This window comes from Tachypleus tridentatus, chromosome 8 (genome assembly GCF_004210375.1).
Source record: "Tachypleus tridentatus isolate NWPU-2018 chromosome 8, ASM421037v1, whole genome shotgun sequence".
In the NCBI taxonomy this organism is placed as follows: Eukaryota; Metazoa; Arthropoda; class Merostomata; order Xiphosura; family Limulidae; genus Tachypleus; species Tachypleus tridentatus.
The window spans coordinates 61094406-61115049 of NC_134832.1; the positions used below are offsets into that span (position 1 = coordinate 61094406).

Below are 20644 nucleotides of genomic sequence, written 5' to 3' on the forward strand. Positions count from 1 at the left end.
AAGAATCACTTTCATTTATGGCTTTTATATTATTCTTTAGTATTACTAAAAAGTTTCTGTTCCATTGCATTCCATCTATCCAGGATGACACTATTAATATTATGACAGCATGATTACATTGTATCAGTGATTTAAGTGTTCTAACAATTATTTTATAAATTAAAGCAATAAAAACTACACATGGATTCAACAACTGGCTGTTGACAAGACCATGTATTGCTAGGAGTACCCTGCCAACATTTATACACAGTATTAGTTAAATAATTTACTACTAATTTAAAAAACTACATAGGGCTTGGAAAAAAATGAAACAAACACGACACAGATGAAAGTGGACACATCACCTGATTCAACCATTAATCACATAGCAGTCTAAGCTATCTTGACTTTACATGAAAAATAAAATACTTACTAGTATCCTCACTTTGTCAATAGAAAGTTTGGGGTTTGAACAGAATCAAAGCTCCCAACATGATACATCTACTTTGGTTAACTACACAATACTACTTTTACGACTATTTTTCAATAGGTAACATTTTAAAATCAGAAATTCAGGTCCTATTTGTTTCGACTATGAAGAAACCAGTAATATACTTATTTTATTCTCCACGTAAAATCAAGACAGCTTAATCTGTTATGTAGCTGTTGGATTCATCAGTTTAATCTGTTATGTAGCTATCAGCTTTGCAGTTTAATCTGTCATGTAGCTGTCAGCTTCGCAGTTTAATCTGTCATGTAGCTGTCAGCTTCGCAGTTTAATCTGTCATGTAGCTGTCAGCTTCGCAGTTTAATCTGTCATGTAGCTGTCAGCTTTGCAGTTTAATCTGTCATGTAGCTGTCAGCTTCGCAGTTTAATCTGTCATGTAGCTGTAAGCTTCGCAGTTTAATCTGTCATGTAGCTGTCAGCTTCATCAGTTTAATCTGTCATGTAGCTGTCAGCTTCATCAGTTTAATCTGTCATGTAGCTGTCAGCTTCATCAGTTTAATATGTTATGTAGCTGTCAGCTTCATCAGTTTAATCTGTTATGTAGCTGTCAGCTTCATCAGTTTAATCTGTTATGTAGCTTTTAGCTTCATCAGTTTAATCTGTTATGTAGCTTTTAGCTTCATCAGTTTAATGTTATGTAGCTGTCAGCTTCATCAGTTTAATGTTATGTAGCTGTCAGCTTCATCAGTTTAATCTGTTATGTAGCTGTCAGCTTCATCAAGTAACACATTCATTTTGATCGCTGTTTTGTTTCCTTCTTATTTTAAAGTTCAGTAGCCAGCCCTATGTAGGTTTTTATTTAGCAATAAATTTTTTCTTATATTTTATAAGATGGGATATGTTACTAGGTTATAGAGTGTATTTTAAAGCTTTATAAATTTTGCACAGAATAATAATAAAGTAGGTACTCACAGACCATGAAGACTGTTTTGTTCTATGAATTATAGTTACTGCTCGAACTAGATAGGCACTAAGTCTGTTGAAGAAAGATTATGACAAAGAAAACTAAGAAATCTCAGTTTTGGGTATTTACCAGTTTTCAACATTCTGAAAAGCTGAAAAGCAGCATATACATTGGAGACAGAGTGACTATGCCAGGTAGCTCTCACATGTAGCTTCTGGTGACCAGTGTGTGTTTTTTATCCACTCCTTCACTTTGTACATAATATAGAGTGTGGCCCCCCAAAAGACACTGATTGTTTAATGTACAAAACACCAAGTTTTCTACATGTTACAGTCATCTAATGTTCATCTATTATTGGCTAGTAATTAATGTTTCACCGTGTATTAAGCTTTTCAGAGGAACACCACATTTCTGTAAGAAAACTAACTTCAAGAAATAATAATATTGTTTACACTTGTGTTATGATATTTTCCTTTCTTTAAAATTTTGTACAAAGTAAAAATAATATAGGTAGTCAAAGATCATGAAGGCTGTTTTACTCTATCAAATGACGATAAAATTACAGTTACTACTAGAACTAGGTAGGCATTAGGCCTATTGAAGAAAGATGATGAATGACGAGAAATTTCACTAGTTTTTCATTTTGGATGCCCTGGATAGCCAAAAAGCAGCATATACACTGGAGATAGAGCAACCATGACAGGTAGATCTTTGTTGTTGACTTTTGTATTACTTTAATATAGGCATCTGTTCCATGTCAACATACAGAGTGTCGGTGTAATCTTTCATAAGGTTTATGTTTTGGTCTACAGATAAACATCTTCTGCATTTTAAGGTGAAATCATCAAGTGTATGGAAACAAAACATTTCTGCACAATAACATTTTACCAAGCTCCCACTGAAAGTTGGTAATCAGGGGGAAATAATTCTAAAATAGTTTTACTTTCTAGCAAAAGCTCATACCAACAAAAAGAGGTAACCCTACACAACAAATCCATTATTTCTCACTTGCATAACATAGCACTCTGTGGTGAGTGAAGTGATCCGATGCACCTGAAATCTTGAAGAATAGCGAGACATTTGTCAACCTTCCTGGTTTTTGTTTTATTGAACAGTTTAGGTAAGGAGGTAAAGTCTGCATTTTACTTCTTTATAAAATATAAATTAATAGTCCCTTCAGAACACTTATCTTTCACCCTTAAAAATGCTGATACAATAGCAATTACATTCTCAATACTTATTTATAGTAGAATATTATGTTGCCAAGTTTACTGACATATAACAATATTTAACTAAATTTGTTGTATTTCCAGCGTTAATAAAGAAATGACATTAACATTTATTTATCAGATATAATAATTACAAATATCTCTTTCTCTAATTTCTCATGTCTTGATATTATGAAAATCATTTACATCAGAAAATCTGTAGACACATTAAAATGTTCACCAAATAATAAATCTTGAGATTTTCAGTAGAGACCTTAAAACAAAATTATGTAGCAAAATTAAATTGCTGTAAATGATAATAACAAAATCTCTCCCACAAATAAGAATTCTAAAACTATGAATTGCACTTGAAAAGTTAACCAATCAAGAAAGAAAAGTTATAGTGTACTCTTAGAATGTTCTGTATAATTACATCAGTTGAAAAGTTTTAAATTCAAACATTTGAACTCGAATTTCTAGCTTTATAAACTTAAAATGTGTATTTAAAACTATGAAAACATGATTAATTTCCAAGCCAAGACAAAGTGCAAAGTTTAGTGGTATTAACTAAGTTGATTCTCTGCAAATTATATTTAAGTAGTTGAAAAGAATATTTCTTATATATTATTTTAATATCAACAATTTTGTTTTATAAAGTACAACTAGTGTATTAAGAGCATATAAACAAACAAGAACTTAATATGACTGCCCACTATGATAAAGATAATTGTTGCCATTTTAACTATAGATTCTCATTTATTTACATAATAAAAACAAAACAGTATCACTTACGATATTCGATATACTAAAGCATCCTCATCATCCCCTGAAACAATACATAACCAGTCAAATATCTATCCATGATGACCAGTAAAACCCATTTGTAGAGAAAATATATATGTAAAACAGCTGGTGTAAAATTTCCTCACCCAATACCAGCCGTTTTTACATATATACTTAACAGTCAAATATCTGTTAGAGAAGAAATGTCTACTTTTATTATTCATACTACTTTTTATGTTAGTTTTTCATTACTAGGCATTCTACTAATTCAGGAAACAATAACACTTTATATGTACTTCCTAGGTTTTACTTGCCTGTTTTTAAATTGTTGCAAACAAAAGTAAACCAAACTTCTTTAACAAACATCTCTGTTACCTTCAGAATAAAATACACTGTGTTTAAACTTTGTTACCGTAATTGATGTCCAACTAATAGTACATATCATCTAACCACATTTAATCAATAAAATATTTTATTCTGTAAGCCTCAGACAATTCATCAGTTATACAAATGCAAGGCAAGGTTTGTTTCTTCTAATGTTATACTAACATGAATAAATTTAACTTCATTCACTCAAAAAATAAATCATGTTTTTCACAGTGTATTAACAATTTATACACTCAATACTTGTCAGCCAATTCTAAACAGAAAGATGATCATAACTTAATTTTTTTTTTTTACACTAAAGAAAATATTATCTGAGGGGGGGGAAAAAAAGAAAGTAGCATACACTTGGCCTGCTTTTGAAAATCATGTCAGTAAACTGGAAAGCTTCTTTGACAATGTTACTTAGATTTCAGAATAAGGATTTCACACTCAACAGGTATTCCTAAAATATTTTAATAATGTGTTTATAATTTTAACATTAGAAAAATGCAGAACTTAAATATGAATTAGTAATACTTCTAAAACCATTAAAAACAGAGCTGGGTGGTCACAGGATTTTGCTAACTGATCAACTGCCAGACTCATTAATTGATTACTTTTAACTAATTATTATTCTTACATGATACTTGAAAAATTAGAAGTTCTATTACAATATTTGATGAGGAGGTAACAAAATTTAAAACACAAAATTCAGAAATGGTTTGAATGGGTAATGCAAGAAACTTTATGAAGAAATAGTGTCGTAAAAGAATAATTAGAGAAGTTTTATTTTATGCACGCTATTAAAAATAATTTTATAAATTCACTTGGATACATTACCAAAACTAATTGGTTATAGCACTTTATGAGCAATATACATATACTTGAGAAATATTCCAATAATTTAAAATATTTATAGTAGCTTTGTACTCACCAGAATATAGTTCTTCCCTTTTTTTTCGAAAAGTAGAGATCAGAGCATAAGAAGACAGGTATAATATCAAGAAGAAAAGCAAGAAAATCTAGAAATAAGAAACAAATTTTATAAGATTTTAAACTGACTAATATTTCTACCATACCTAAATCTCAAGAGAAACATATAACTATTAAATTCACTGGAATGTTTTACATATTCACAGTATAAATGATTGTAAAAGCAGATATATGTACAAAATGTGTGTGTTCTCCCTTTAGAATAATATATGTACAAAATGTGTGTGTTCTCCCTTTAGAATAATATATGTACAAAATGTGTGTGTTCTCCCTTTAGAATAATATATGTACAAAATGTGTGTGTTCTCCCTTTAGAATAATATATGTACAAAATGTGTGTGTTCTCCCTTTAGAATAATATATATGTACAAAATGTGTGTGTTCTCCCTTTAGAATAATATATGTACAAAATGTGTGTGTTCTCCCTTTAGAATAATATATGTACAAAATGTGTGTGTTCTCCCTTTAGAATAATATATGTACAAAATGTGTGTGTTCTCCCTTTAGAATAATATATATGTACAAAATGTGTGTGTTCTCCCTTTAGAATAATATATGTACAAAATGTGTGTGTTCTCCCTTTAGAATAATATATGTACAAAATGTGTGTGTGTCTCCTTTAGAATAATATATGTACAAAATGTGTGTGTTCTCCCTTTAGAATAATATATGTACAAAATGTGTGTGTTCTCCTTTAGAATAATATATGTACAAAATGTGTGTGTCTCCTTTAGAATAATATATGTACAAAATGTGTGTGTGTCTCCCTTTAGAATAATATATGTACAAAATGTGTGTGTACAAAATGTGTCTCCCTTTAGAATAATATATGTACAAAATGTGTGTGTTCTCCCTTAAAAATGTGTGTTCTCCCTTTAGAATAATATATGTACAAAATGTGTGTGTTCTCCTTTAGAATAATATATGTACAGAATAATATATGTGTGTGTTCTCCCTTTAGAATAATATATGTACAAAATGTGTGTGTTCTCCCTTTAGAATAATATATGTACAAAATGTGTGTGTTCTCCCTTTAGAATAATATATGTACAAAATGTGTGTGTTCTCCCTTTAGAATAATATATGTACAAAATAATGTGTGTTCTCCCTTTAGAATAGAATATATATGTACAAAATGTGTGTGTTCTCCTTTAGAATAATATATGTACAAAATGTGTGTGTTCTCCCTTTAGAATGTTCTCCTTTAGAATAATATATGTACAAAATGTGTGTGTTCTCCTTTAGAATAATATATGTACAAAATGTGTGTGTTCTCCCTTTAGAATAATATATGTACAAAATGTGTGTGTTCTCCCTTTAGAATAATATATGTACAAAATGTGTGTGTTCTCCCTTTAGAATAATATATGTACAAAATGTGTGTGTTCTCCCTTTAGAATAATATATGTACAAAATGTGTGTGTTCTCCCTTTAGAATAATACTTATTATTTGCAGTAATTTCATTTTTAAAATTAAAAACTCATCGGAATTTAAATTTATACTCTTAATGTAGGGGTTACAGTGATATTTAAATAATAAAAATAACAATAAAAAATTCACACACCATTGGATTTCAATCACAAATTAGAAGATTTATACTGCAAATTCAGTTATCTAGTTCATAATTAATGAAAAACAATTAAAATTTGCACTTGTAAATCAATCTTTTGTTTCACACTACCATCTCATTGTAATAATGTTAAGAGAATATCACTGATTTATCAACATCTTGCAACCTGAGCAACACTTGTGTCAAGGCAAGATAAAATGTAGTCCCTTTAATATTCAATAATTTCAAATTCATATACCTGTATTTATATTATATGGATAAATAATTGAAAGCTGTCAATAACCAGATGTTAATAATGATGTGCGAGTTTACCTACATATGTATGAAAGGACGTGCAAAATCTTGTAATCACATTAGTTGCAAACTTGAAATACCATGATTAACATGTACATATTACTAGTAACTTCTGCCCATTCTACATCATATCATGATGTAATTGATACATTGTTTTTAGCCACACCCAGTGATATGATGTGTAGCAAACTCTTTTCAGGACAACAGTCTGCTTAAAACCAATGATGACGTAAAGCAACACATTGGCAGGGTAACATATAGGCTGTTTCAATCTCCATTTATCATATTTTGACACGTTACTGGTTCAATTTGGACACGTATTCATGTATCAGCTGATGCATTATGTAGTTCATTACACCAAGTTTACTGTATACCTTTGTTTCTGACAATTCAATGACTAAAAATAATTTAAAATAGTTTTTAAAGTTTTATTTGTGTGGTTTCAAATAGTAACTATTTCTTGAACCAATGAAACTGGTCAGATCAAAGTACAGCATTAAGATAGTATTGTTTCATGTATCACTGATCCTTATTGGTTCAGCCAATTCAAACAAACACCCTGGTTTTGGATTTAATATTTGCTCAATACTTACTGAAAAATGGTAGATGATGGTTTTAGTGATTTATGCAAGGTTTTTAAACTCAATTTAAAAATAGTAGGAATACAGTTCCCTTGAAATAAAACATGCAAATTCAGTGTGTATTAGTTGAATAGACATTTTAAATCTGTTAGTATAAAATATACAATTAGTATTTAAGTTAGATTTTATACAATCACAACTATGATTTCACTTCTTTGGGCAAGAACTATAATTATCTTAGGCTCACTTTTCTTAATAAACATAAAAAACATTCTTTAAGATGGAAAGCACTGTACAAAATTGTCTTAAGATTTAGTAGATACAATTAATTAAGGGGATTTGAGTGAAAGCTTAACAAATGCTTTAATAAGAGCTGGCTTGCATTTTTTTTTAGTGTTTAATTTAGTAGATATGATGGAAGATGAACCAAAAGGTCCCTTTGCCCTTTAACATTATATTACAATAAAATCTATAATGTAGTTGGTGATTAATAATTCCAATTTGAGACCATCCACACCTTTAGATATTTCAAATTTTACTGATTCTAATAAATCCAGTACACCTAGAAGATTCTTTACTCATAAAATTTGTTCTATCAGTAAAACAAAAATTTGAAGCTTCACACCACACAACAACAACAAAATCATTAAATATCAAAACACTTCATAGTAATGACATTATGAACAATATGATACACTTTACAAGGTCTGAATATTCACTAAGATGATTTTACTATTTTGCCCACTAAAAGGTTTACAGTACTTAAGTACTCTAAATTATTTATATATAGAAAATTGGCACTTAAAAATATGTTAATTTAAAGCATATGCACAAAATTACAGACTTGTAAGTATGGATTACAGACTGGCTACTCAAGAAGCAATAATTCATTTTAAGCCTGAGAAAAATGATCAATATTACCCTTTATTTTTATCTTTCCTTTCTTCTTAGTGTTTTCCTATGATCAAACAAGCATCTGATTTGTATGTCACAAATTACTACATAGGTCTTTTTTTGAATACCAAATTCCTTGGCTGAGCTAGAACTAAATTTTTGTGAATTTGTTTTTCAAATTTTTTTAATGTTATGATGGAAATTTCTCGAGCTGGCAATCAAATAATCTTCTTTTGTTGATTAAGCCATTTTTCAATAAAATAAATGAATTGTAAAAAAAATATTTGAAACAATACCAAAACTACAGAGAAAACTTACATCAAAGTTATAAGCAAAAATATTAACATTTCAAGTGCATAACTGTTTCTCAGTTTATGTTCAATAAATTTACTATTTGTATATTGTATATGGGTTTAAAATTAGTTTGGAAATTTTCAATGAAAGCACTTATTAGACATGCTATCTGTTGGTACTTTTGATATATTCGTGAATCAGTATACAGAAGGTTGCAACTATTAATGAATACAAGTTTCTAACTTCTTATTGATAGTTCTCATTTACATTAATTAAAACATGCAACATTACACTTTTGTATGAAATAAGGGTCATCCTTTTCACTTTTAATTATTCCACTAATATTAATCACTTTTAATGTTAGTAGGATATGGAATATACTGCAAATTTCAGTATGAAAAATCAAGACACCATAAAAGTGAACGTTTATTATACAACTTCTGCTGTTCTAGAAATACAGAAAAAAAAAAGCCTACCTTCTAGAACCATTACGAGTCATTTGGAAATGAAACTTATCAACTGTTTTGTTCCAGGGAAGGGTAGGGTATGTTTTTCTGAGCATCGTGAACAGTTACGAGTTAGGCTTACGTCAACATAAAATTAGAAATAAACTTTAACCCTACGAAATTTCTTGTAACAATAATCAAGTTTATGAAAACGTTTGTTGTTATGAGAATAATTTATATGAGCAATGTGCAGTCGCGTATACTACAAGTACGTGCACTTAAGTTATTGTCTTTCCTTAACACTTAAGTCTCAGACTTTGACTGAACACGTTAGTTCACTGTCTAGTAAATATATTTATATACTACCATACCACGTATTCTCTGACTGCATCGTGGAATAGTTTCTCCCGTAGTTCTGTATCTTCTTCCATTGATTCGAGCTGTTTCTTATAGTACGACATACAAAATGATAGAAAACTTGAAAATAAATACCTCATAATCAACTACGCGTGAACTTAAAACAACAGAAAAAAATTCATACATTGACTACTTCACGTTGAAAGCTAACCCCATTATTGTCATTATACTAACTTTCAAGGTCCACAAGAGGGCTACAAGTAATTCTTTATGAGTTTAATTCACAAAACGTTTATTTGTAAAAACAATCATCCTAAAAGAATTGTTAATAAATTTGGTGTTAAAATAAAGGTAACCGTGATTTATTTTGTTCTTTGTTAATAAAATGTTTTTCCAGTGGCATAACTACAAAAATCTCCTCCTCCTCCACGCATAAAATATCTCTCGTATGTTAAACACATAAAATACATTTATGGAGTTACAATGCTAGAATCCGGGTTTCGATTTCCGCAGTGGGTAGATGAGTTAGTTCAGTGTAGTTTTGCTTTAAAACGTACACACTAGCGTGAAAAGTAACTGGACAGCTATATTTATTTCCCTATAACTGTAGTTACGATTCAGGCACACTTTTGGTTGAAGACACTATGGGGACCACTGGACACAGAAAGAGAGCCCAACGAGCATATTATCTGAAATCATGGATGTTTATCTTATTATTATATCGATAATTGATAATGTAAACTATATACGATAATATACCGAGATTTCACGTTTATTATATATATATATTCAATGCTATGTACCTACCAGTTTACCTGTTGAAACTTTTGCTTTTCTGCAAACCTCGGGACCGAAACAATTCGTTTGAAACCGTTGAAAAGTTGATGTGACTAGCGGATTAGAAGAGGTTACGTGACACACGAGGGCAGAGAGGGAATTTGATCATTGTTAATACTAAGGAATTCGTAGGCCTATAACACGCATTTACATGACTTCTGTAATATAAATTTAATTTAGTTAACCAAGTTGCGGAAGGTAAGTTATAGGACTGCTTATTTATGTGCTCTAATTTTCACGAAATTACCGGGTTCCTCAAAGAGTGAGGTGACAAATTTTACCTTTTGCAATTTTAAAGATCAAGACTATTTTGTGATACCATTTAGAAGTGAATGCAACTAGCGGTTAAGGAAGAGTTACGTGTCACACAGCTACTGCATCTTTTTATATAAATATGAGGTCAGAAAAACAAGAAGGTTCAAGAAGCCTCAATACAAAACGATAAAAATCCTATTACCCGAGCTTTTCGAAATATGAACCTTTCTTCCTCAAGAGTATATTTATCTCAAAGAAGAAAGATCCATCTTTCGAAAACGATCTGGTTACATAGTTTTCATCGTTTCTTATTTATATGTACATATATATTTTTCTTTCACGGTAAAAAGTAGAGTCCTCTTTATAACTCAAATACTTCAGATACACGCTCATAAGCTTCTATTGCAAAGAAGAAATTTTGGAATTTAGAGTTCTATTCATTTTATCACCGAGTATTTTCAATATATTAAAAGTTGAAATTTAATAATGTATTTATCTGTACTATTCACTATGCTGTGTTAAATTATGCTATTTTGAAAATATTTCTCACGTTCAAATTATATAACCTCACGTAACAGCAGTCAAATTATTTCTTTTATTTGTTACGATGAAGGAAAATTTAACATATAAATATGTTATATGTGTTATTTAGTAAAACGGTCTGGACTATCATTTCTTTTATATATTAGTGATTTATTTATTTAAAGCTGTCGATAAGATAGTTTTAAAGCTAGGTGATACGGCCCAAACGATCGTAAGTAAACGTGTTGCTTAGTAGTTATTTTGAAAGTGATTTGGTTAAATTTTCTTAGTTTTATTGTTATAATAGTTGGCGAGCAATATCTGGAAATTAATTTTAGTTACTTTATGAGAGTAATACCACCATAAAAGCGACTATATTATTATTACATCGTCTAAAAGTGTAGATAAGTAAGTAATATGACACCAGATAGCTCCTTTTTAATCTGAATCTATAAATTTATTTCATGCTAAACAATATTTTGGTTATGCTGTTTATAGGAAGACTGTGAATGTTAAAATGACACTAAGTAATAACCAATAAGGTCGGAATGATGGCATTCAAATTTCACTCGAATTTATCCTACCAAAAAGACAAGAATAGTAGTTCAAACAGTACAATCTATTCACTACCTTGAATGAAAATAAAAATAATTTGGGGATGAATTTTATTACACGTTCTTTACTTTTATATAACTATGGTGTAAAATTCCATGACAAGTTGACAGAAAATAAAGCTATAAAACAAAAACTGCTTAGTTATTTATTATCCTACCAGCCGTGACTACAAAATATTTGAAGTAGTTTTCATATCCTTTGCTTGAATATTTCGTATTTTATCATTTTCATGTGGGCCCGGCATGGCCAAGTGGGTTAAGGTGTTCGACTCGTAATCTGAGTGGTTCAGGTTCGAAACCCCGTCCCACCAAACGTGCTCGCCCTTTCAGCCGTGAGGGCATTATAATGTAACACTCAATACCACTCTTCGTTGGTAAAAGAGTAGACCAAGAGTTGGCGGTGGGTGGTGATGACCAGTTGCCTTCCCTTTAGCCTTGCACTGCTAAATTAGGGACGGCTAGCGCAGATAGCTCTTGTGTAGCTTTGCGCGAAATTCAAAAATAAACATTTTCACGTACGTCATTTAAGCTACGCTTTTTTGCAGGCATCATATGTTAGATTTTAAATCCTGGCCTATTTGAAAAACAAACAAACAAAACTCAATCAGACAAACAAACTCACGTAGGCGTAGCTATATTTAATAATACTGTGAATATGTAACTTTATTTAATAAAATTACACGTAAACATGAAAGAAAGGTAATGCTGTTTACAAGTTACAACAGCTTACAGCTGTGAGTGTTTAGGGTATGACGCGATTTTACGAGTTGAAACAAAGAAACTCACCAAACGAAGATTGAAACCTGCAGTAAAGACAAATGTAGCTAAAATGTGTCCATACAAGTCTACGAAATGAATCGAAGCTAAAATATTGTAAAATAAAGTAAATGTACAATTGTAACGAAGGCAAATTTAGTTCAGTATGCAGAAATGTCTGAATGTGTGTTCAATAAGTGATAAGCATATCGTTTTTAACGAATTACTCATGCGTCTTTTAGACTTAGGTAAATTAAGAAAGCCCATAGAAATTTTATTTAGTGCAATGTTTATTTCTTGTAGGAAAGTACACAGAGGTTAAATGTTGTTTATATGAAATACTTTGCAAGTAAACAAATAAAGTTGAAATCGAAACTAGTCATCACGTGATGATAACAACATTGTCTCATATTCGTTACATTGAGAAGTTTGAATAATCAAAAATTGGCTAAGGTATTTGTGAATCGAAAAGCCCATACGTAGTCTGAACTTCTCTGACAAAGGCCTTTCTGATAATGTGTGATTTGCAGCGTTTGATTTAGAAATTTGCGAGAAAAGTTTCGGACAGATAAAAACAGCCTATTACTTAAATAGATTTCTCTCGCTATATTTAGCATCTTGAGAGCGTTACATTGTATGGTGTTTTCGCATAATAACGTATCAGTTACTAACTTACATGATCAACTTTTGTGAATTAATTGTAGTTACGAGTCATATAATAAAAATCCGTGATTCAGTTCCTAGTGGTGGACTTAGCAATAAGCCCAATGTGACGTTTTTCTTTTTAAAAAACTTTTTCACAACGATAATCTTTAATATGTACGATTTTTTTTCATTACCGCATAATATACTCATTCAAAAATATCAATGTGTACATGAGAACTGTCTATTTACCTCACGTAGACACACTTTGTTTTGTTTTTTCAGATGAAACCGATAATGACATATATTTTGTCTATAATAATAAAAGGCCGAATTCGTTAGTCTGTGTGGCTGTTATAGCTTCAAGAGAAAAGAACCTAGAATTATAAAATTTTGCTTCCATACTGAGTGGACCCTGAGGTTGTGCACTTGGGTGTTATTGCTTATTTTATTTACGTGCGTCCGCGCATGCGCTTGCATATCTTTTTAATAAGCCAAATTAGCGAAGAATCACATGAAAAAAAGTGGTTCCTTATATTACAGATATATTAGCTTAGTTAAAGGCTTTCTAGGCAAGGACGTTGGGTAGTAGAGAAAATACCATAAATTGGTGGAGTTCTGGGATCAATTGGTTTTATAAATCTGTACTGATAGTTTGAAAGCAGCCCTTTTTTGAGCAAAAATAAAGTGTGTGTTTTCTTATATCAAAGCCACATCGGGCTATCTGCTGAGCCCACCGATGGGAATCGAAACCCTGATTTTAGCGTTGTAAATCCGTAGACGTACCGCTGTACTAGGTGGGGTTAGGTAATAATAAAAGAGTGCAGAGTTTCCTTTCTCAGGTACGGTTTAACTTTGTGTCAGATGAGTTGAAGTGGATCTAGTCATGGGGATTTTGTTGTTTTGTAAGATGTCAGGAGAATCAATGATTTTAATGGATTCACCTCTATTTGCTGTGAAAATATTTTTGTTATTCCTTTTTGGGGATTCCAGAATATTTCAAGTGCAGTTTAAATTTATCAGTTTTGTTAATGTTTGTTTGAGCTTTAATCGAAAAAAAATCTTCAAATGATTTAGAAATGGGGTTATTTAGAGCAATATATGGGAAGGAAACTGGATGAAATTTTAAAAATAAAATTTGATATATTAATGAAACTGCGTTGGGCAGTTTATAGAGTAATGAATGTGATTTTTACTTGTAAAAGGTCTGTGGATGAATCTTGGTCTTAAATGTTTTTCTGACTGCAAGAATTCTAGCAAAATATTCCAAACCAGCTTGAAGTTCTGAAAAAGTAGAGTATTTCGGAATAGCTCCAAACTTAAAGCCTTTTCCAGTAATCTAGATTAATCACCGGAAAGTAGAGATTCCGAAACAATAAAAAGACATTTTTTTACAAGGTAAAGCTGATGAAGGTTATGGAAAATAACGATGAATTCAAAATGGAATTTAGCTGTGGTAAAACTGGCTATATTATTTAGAGTAAACAGTAAATCATAATTTTAACTGTATGCCGTTGACAGTCTTTAGAAAATGGTTGTTCAAATGAGTTAGTGTGTAATTCAGGAATCGTGGGGCTAAATCAAGATCATAACATGTCTTGAGGAATTTGATTTCCAGCTTTGTCTTTCCTATGAAGAACTGTCCTTATTTTAAAAACTTCTCAACAGAAGATTTACAGCTAAAACCACGTGTATATGTGTGTTGTATTTGTTTTTTATAGCAAACCCAAATCGGGTTGTCTGCTGTGTCCACCGAGGTGTCGACATAGGTGTTTATACGCTCTGAAAAAAAAACAAAACAAATTTTATTAGTAGTAGATAAACATTTTCTAGATCCTCCGAAAGTAAATAAATAAATTACTAGTTAATTAACTGTAGTTGATGTATCGGATAATGCCGGGTTAACTTGGCAAAAAGATGCACTAATACAGATAAACTTATCAGTAAATACGATGCTAAATTTTTAATAAATGTATATTCTACATTCGAATTTATAAATAGCTGCAAGAAAAACAACTTTTAATTTCGTGGTCAATATTAAGAACTAAAGTAAATCTAAAGAGTATAGTGGAAGTAATCAAATGAAAAAATAAAAAACAACTCCTGAAATGGTGCATGAGGAGAACAAGAAACTTATATATATTAAAAATAGAGACGTACACGTTTATTTTTGTATTCACACCGTGTAACAAACTTTGTTTGTATTTTTTAATACCCGAAAAGTTTCAAATACTGAAATATAAAATACAGAATATCGCGCAAAGCTACACGAGGGCTATCTGCACTAGCCGTCCCTAATTTAGTAGTGTAAGACTAGAGGGAAAGCAGCTAGTCATCACCACCCACCGCCAACTCTTGGGCTACTCTTTTACCAACGACTATTGGGATTGATTGTGACAATATATTGCCCCCACGGCTGAAAGGACGAGCATCTGTGGTCTGACGGGGATTCGAACCCGCGACCTAAATACAGAAATATACAAGTAAATAAATCATAAACAAGAAGTAAATAAGTAGTAGAAACACTTCTTTTAGTATTTAATATTTACAAAGCTAGAATAATTTTTATAGCAATGTATTCGTATTCACAAACTGTAATAAATCTATAAGTTTTTTCTTTATATATCTATACAATACGGAACATGCAAATACTTTATGTTAGGGCTAATGTATCTTTATTTAAAAGTTTTAACTTTAATTTGTAGTGGATAAAGCATTTTAAGCATTATTATATGTATTCTAGTATTGAGATAACAATGTTTGCGCTTTGCATATAAATTGCTGATTAAATATAAACTGTATGCTTTCTTTCTCTCTCTATATATATATATATATATTTCTATTGTATACTAAATGGGAGACAAGAATTGCAAATTTCTACCAGAAAAGTAATTCGATCAAAAATATTTCACATTAATAAAGGACAGGACCAAATCATGAAGATAAATTTGGGCTTAAAATATTGTACTAGTAAAATAAGAACATTCGTGATGAAGAGAAACACTTGAAGTAAAAATATATTTTAGGACGGCTGGTATGGGAATTAATACTTTTATTGATAAAGCAGAGAACAACGTTTGGACCTTCTTAGGTTAACCTGAAGATGACCTAAGAAGGTCGAAACGTTTTTCTCTGCTTTATTAGTAAAAGTGTTAATACCCACACCAGCCGTCCTGAGATATATAAAATAAAAACTTATTCTGACAACAGAGGACGCAACCGTTGCTGCTAAGCAGTTACCAATGAGTGAAAGAAACGGGAGGTAAGGTTAGTTCAAATTGAATTTTGTAGATATTACTATTTTATACGTTTCTCCGACCTTGATTTAAGATTTAGTAGCAGTTTTATACAGTTTCACTTTATTTAACATCTATAACATGGATTAATACAACAGTCGTCAAAGGGCATATGCATATCTGTTTAAATTACAAGTTGTTATTCCAAGAATATAAGTACGCATATATATAAACTCACAAAACACTGGAATGCGTAGCAAAGAAGTAAAAAAATAAAAGTGGCAAATACGGCTTTATATAATCCTTTAACATCCTAATAACATTTTGTTAGTGGAATTACAAGTTATTATAGTTTAGATATTTTAAAGCATACTCACATAAAACAAACAAACATACAGGAAATTACACAAACATTGACCCTAGAAAAAAACTTTACCCAAAATGTATTTCCTTTAATTCAGTGAGGCCAAATTTTTCAGAACTTTCAGTATAATTCTTCACCATCAGCGTAAACGTTTTCCGTTTGCCCGCATCAAGCCCAAGGCTACACAATGGGTTGGTTAACTGTGTTGTGCCAACCGCTGGCATGGAAAACTGACTTGTAGCGTTATAAGCACCTCAGATTTATCGTTGAACCACTGAAGGGGTAAGTGTTAAACTATATAATAAAATTAAGAGCAAAAGAAGTTTGGTTTGAATTTCGCGCAAAGCTACTCGAGGGCTATCTGCGCTAGCCGTTCCTAATTTAGCAATGTAAGACTAGAGGAAAGGCAGCTAGTCATCACCACCAACTCTTGGGCTACTCTTTTACCAACGAATAGTGGGATTGACCGTAACGTTATAACACACTCCATAACTGAAAGGGCGAATATGGTCAGTGTGACGGGGATTCGAACCCACGACTCTCAGATGACGAGACGAGTACCTTTACCCACCTGGTCATGCCGGGCCGCCCATAACTTATTGATGATAATTTTAACTGTTGTTTCTCTTTCACAATTTGAATAATTACTGTATATTATTTTTATGCATCGTTAGTACACTTTCCAAAGTGGTTCGTGCGTCAAGATATTCATATCCTCCAACGTCATCATAACTACAGAATATTATGATAGATTATTTAAAACGACGTTTCTCTCTCTATTCTTATTAAATACTTTTAAAAATAAATATTGCTTTTTCTTTCAGAATTTTAATAATATTCTGTGATATAATTTTCAGTTGAATGATTAAGCAGTTAAAATAATGATAATAATGAAAAATAACTTTAAAGTTTTTAAATTTTAATTACCGAGTGAAGCGTTACGTAAGAATGATGTGTTTTCGGTTTTAAATTACATTGTTGTAGTCGCTCAGTGGCTCAGCGGTAAGTCTCCAGATTTACGACGCTAAAATTCGGGTTTCTACACTTATGGTAGACAGAGCACAAATAGTCTATTGCATCAACATCAACCAAAACACTCATTTTTACATGCCATGTTGTGAAAGTTTTATTTCACATTATAGTCCAGAAGAAATGTTACACGTTTATTTCAAAATCTTTAACACACAAATGCTCCCAAGGTCCTTTAACTGAGATGCGTCAAATTATGAAGGAACCTGTGTTATTCGAACAATAGTAGTTAACAATGACTGTTTAAGTAATTAAGTCTTCAACCTTTAAACACTCGTACGTCACTTCATATTTCGCATACTTACGACTGAGAGTAGGTAATAGAGAATTTTATTTTTGCATTATCATTATGCAATGCAATTCATAACTATGATAGTCTAAGTGACTGTGGTGAAGTTCTAAAAAGTATAAATTTTATGTTGAATTAAAACAAAGAAGATAATTTTAATAAATGTATGATAAAAACGTCTACAGCAAGAAACTTTTACAAACGTATTTAGGCTTAAGCCTTATCGATCAAAGCCTTTCTCGTCGTTAGACCTCGTTCCTCACGTTCGTTTGCTTGCCTTGGTTGTAATTTGCTTACATAGTAAGTATATTGAAATACGGGCAGAGCATGGTCGGGTGGGTTAAGGTGTTCGACTCGTAATCTGACGGGTTCGAATCCCGGTCGCACCAAACAATCCCGCCCTCCCAGTCGTGGGGGCGTTATAATGTTACGGTCAATCCCACTATTCGTTGGTAGAAGAGTAGCCCAAGAGTTGGCGGTGGGCGGTGATGACTAACTGCCTTCCTTTTAGTCTTACACTGCTCAACTAGGGACGGCTAGCGCAGATAGCTCTCGTGTAGCTTTGCGCGAAATTCAAAAGACAATCTTAACATATATATCAGATACATTTTTTTAGTTTCTTTAACGTTCTAAAATTAAATAGATGAAGGACCATGGCGGGTTTAAGTTTCATTTTCATTTTTCTGTTTAATTCTTCGAAAAATTAAAACGTGTCTTGTGAAAACCGAAGCTCAAAAATGATTTAGGCCACAATAAAGACGATGATTTATGTTTTATCATTAATTATATCACATTGAGATTATATCACATTTTTTTAGCTTATTCGAGCATATTTTATTTAAAAAGGGAAAAAACAGAATGTGAATCAAACAGGTAAAAAGTTCACGAGAGCTAAAAAGGATATGTCAGTGTATAAGCCACTGTAACTAAAGGTAATGTATTTTTTTCCATATTAAAACTCATCATTTGAAGTCTTAAATCATGTTCACTTCTTGCAAATTCAAAACTATTTTCTTTCATAGCATACATACATTTATTTTTAAATTAAATTACACAATATTCACAGCAGGAGCACACTATTTTGCCATGCACCAGATATTAGATAAAAACATATATTTTTGCAAAATTTCTCTTATAAAATATCAGTTGAGAAACCAGAATTTATTTTTGCATATTTTATAGGACTAATTTGTTGCTGTTTTTTCGGATATTTGCTCAAAGTTACACAAAGGACTATCCGCATATAGTTGCCCTTAGTCATTAACAGAAAATTAAGATGTGAAACCATTGAATTACTCTCGTCCCATGACCGGATAAATAGATTTCAACTTTTAGACCATACCTACAGCTCAAAAGGTAGGAGTATATGTATTTTTTTGTGACAAGGGGTCGCGAACCACAAATTCCCTGATTCATAGTCTCGGCACGTTAACCACCACTTTTCCCTTCCTGTTCACTAAGACGTGAATTAGAACGGCAGATAACGCTTTACATACACGCACGTTTTCGCTTTATCTCAAAACCTCAACTCTCCGTAAAAAAATATTTCAAAATACCATCTTCGATACTGAGACAGACATGCAATCAATCAATTCGTGGATTTAAGTATTCGAATAGTCGAAAGGATTATGGGAAAATAAGTTAAAACATGTTGTTTTTTTGGGTAATGGTATTTTATATGGAATAGTAAAAGTTAGGTTTTAAAACATTAAGTGTTAATATTCTTGTGCACTGGCTCTCTTCTTCCCTTTATGAGTTGATTTGCATATTCTATTAAGTATAAATCAGGAAGGGAAGATTTTTTGTTTTGTTTTATCTTTACGACAGTGGGGGTTCATGTGTTTATGTGAACAACTCCCACTCCTTCTGGGACAAAAAGAAACGTTAATTCCATAACTGCCATATTTACTTGAAGGTTAACAGCAAAAACCAATATTCGTAACACAACCAAGACGTATTCCAACGTACTAGATGGACAGCTGTCCCACTTCGTAGAACAAAGTGAGAGGGTAAATGTCAAATCATTCTACACTGTACTGAGGTTTCTGCAAAAGCAAACAAACATTACACTGAAAAAACCGCATTCTGACCAGAATGTCTGATATTTTGAAGTCAGCTGGAGCGATTTAGGTTGTGTCTGTTTACAATCTGTATTAATAGCCGGGAAGATATGGGGCTTAAACTGATATATTCAATTGTTCACACAACCTACTTGTAGCCGGGGCGATACGATGTTTAAACTGATATATTCAATTGTTTACACAACGTACTAGTAGCCGGGGCATTATGGTGTTTAAAGTGATATATTAAATTGTTTACACAACATACCAGTAGCCGGGACATGATGGTGTTTAAATTTAAATTTAATAAAATTACTCGGTGTTTAAAGAGTTATATTCAATTGTTCACACAACGTACTAGTAGCCTGGGCATTATGGTGTTTAAAGTGATATATTCAATTGTTCACACAGCGTACCAGTAGCCGGGGCATTATGGTGTTCAAAGTAATATATTCAATTGTTCACACAACGTACCAGTAGCCGGGGCATTATGGTGTTTAAAGAGATATATTCAATTGTTCACACAACGTACTAGTAGCCTGGGCATTATGGTGTTTAAAGTGATATATTCAATTGTTCACACAGCGTACCAGTAGCCGGGGCATTATGGTGTTTAAAGTAATATATTCAATTGTTCACACAACGTACCAGTAGCCGGGGCATTATGGTGTTTAAAGTGATATATTCAATTGTTCACACAGCGTACCAGTAGCCGGGGCATTATGGTGTTTAAAGAGATATATTCAATTGTTCACACAACGTACCAGTAGCCTGGGCATTATGGTGTTTAAAGTGATACATTCAATTGTTCACACAGCGTACCAGTAGCCGGGGAATTATGGTGTTTAAAGTAATATATTCA

General features: G+C 31.7%; 1 protein-coding gene across 4 annotated transcripts in view; it reads right to left on the minus strand.

The window, feature by feature from the left end:
* lili (LMBR1-like protein lilipod) overlaps nt 1–9420 on the minus strand; it is a 52112-nt gene extending 42692 nt beyond the window's left edge. For 2 of the 4 annotated variants that reach the window (XM_076449090.1, XM_076449089.1), the window contains exons 1-3: nt 9193–9420; nt 4683–4770; nt 3392–3425 (exon numbers count right to left, since the gene is read on the minus strand). In XM_076449090.1, the coding sequence (XP_076305205.1) occupies nt 3392–3425; nt 4683–4770; nt 9193–9318 (248 nt within the window). In that variant the 5' untranslated portion in view covers nt 9319–9420. Of the gene's footprint in view, nt 1–1399; nt 1464–3391; nt 3426–4682; nt 4771–9192 lie in introns of all 4 variants that reach the window. The other 2 variants (XM_076449092.1, XM_076449091.1) reach the window with 2 other exon arrangements.
* Between the last annotated feature and the right edge of the window lie 11224 nt (nt 9421–20644).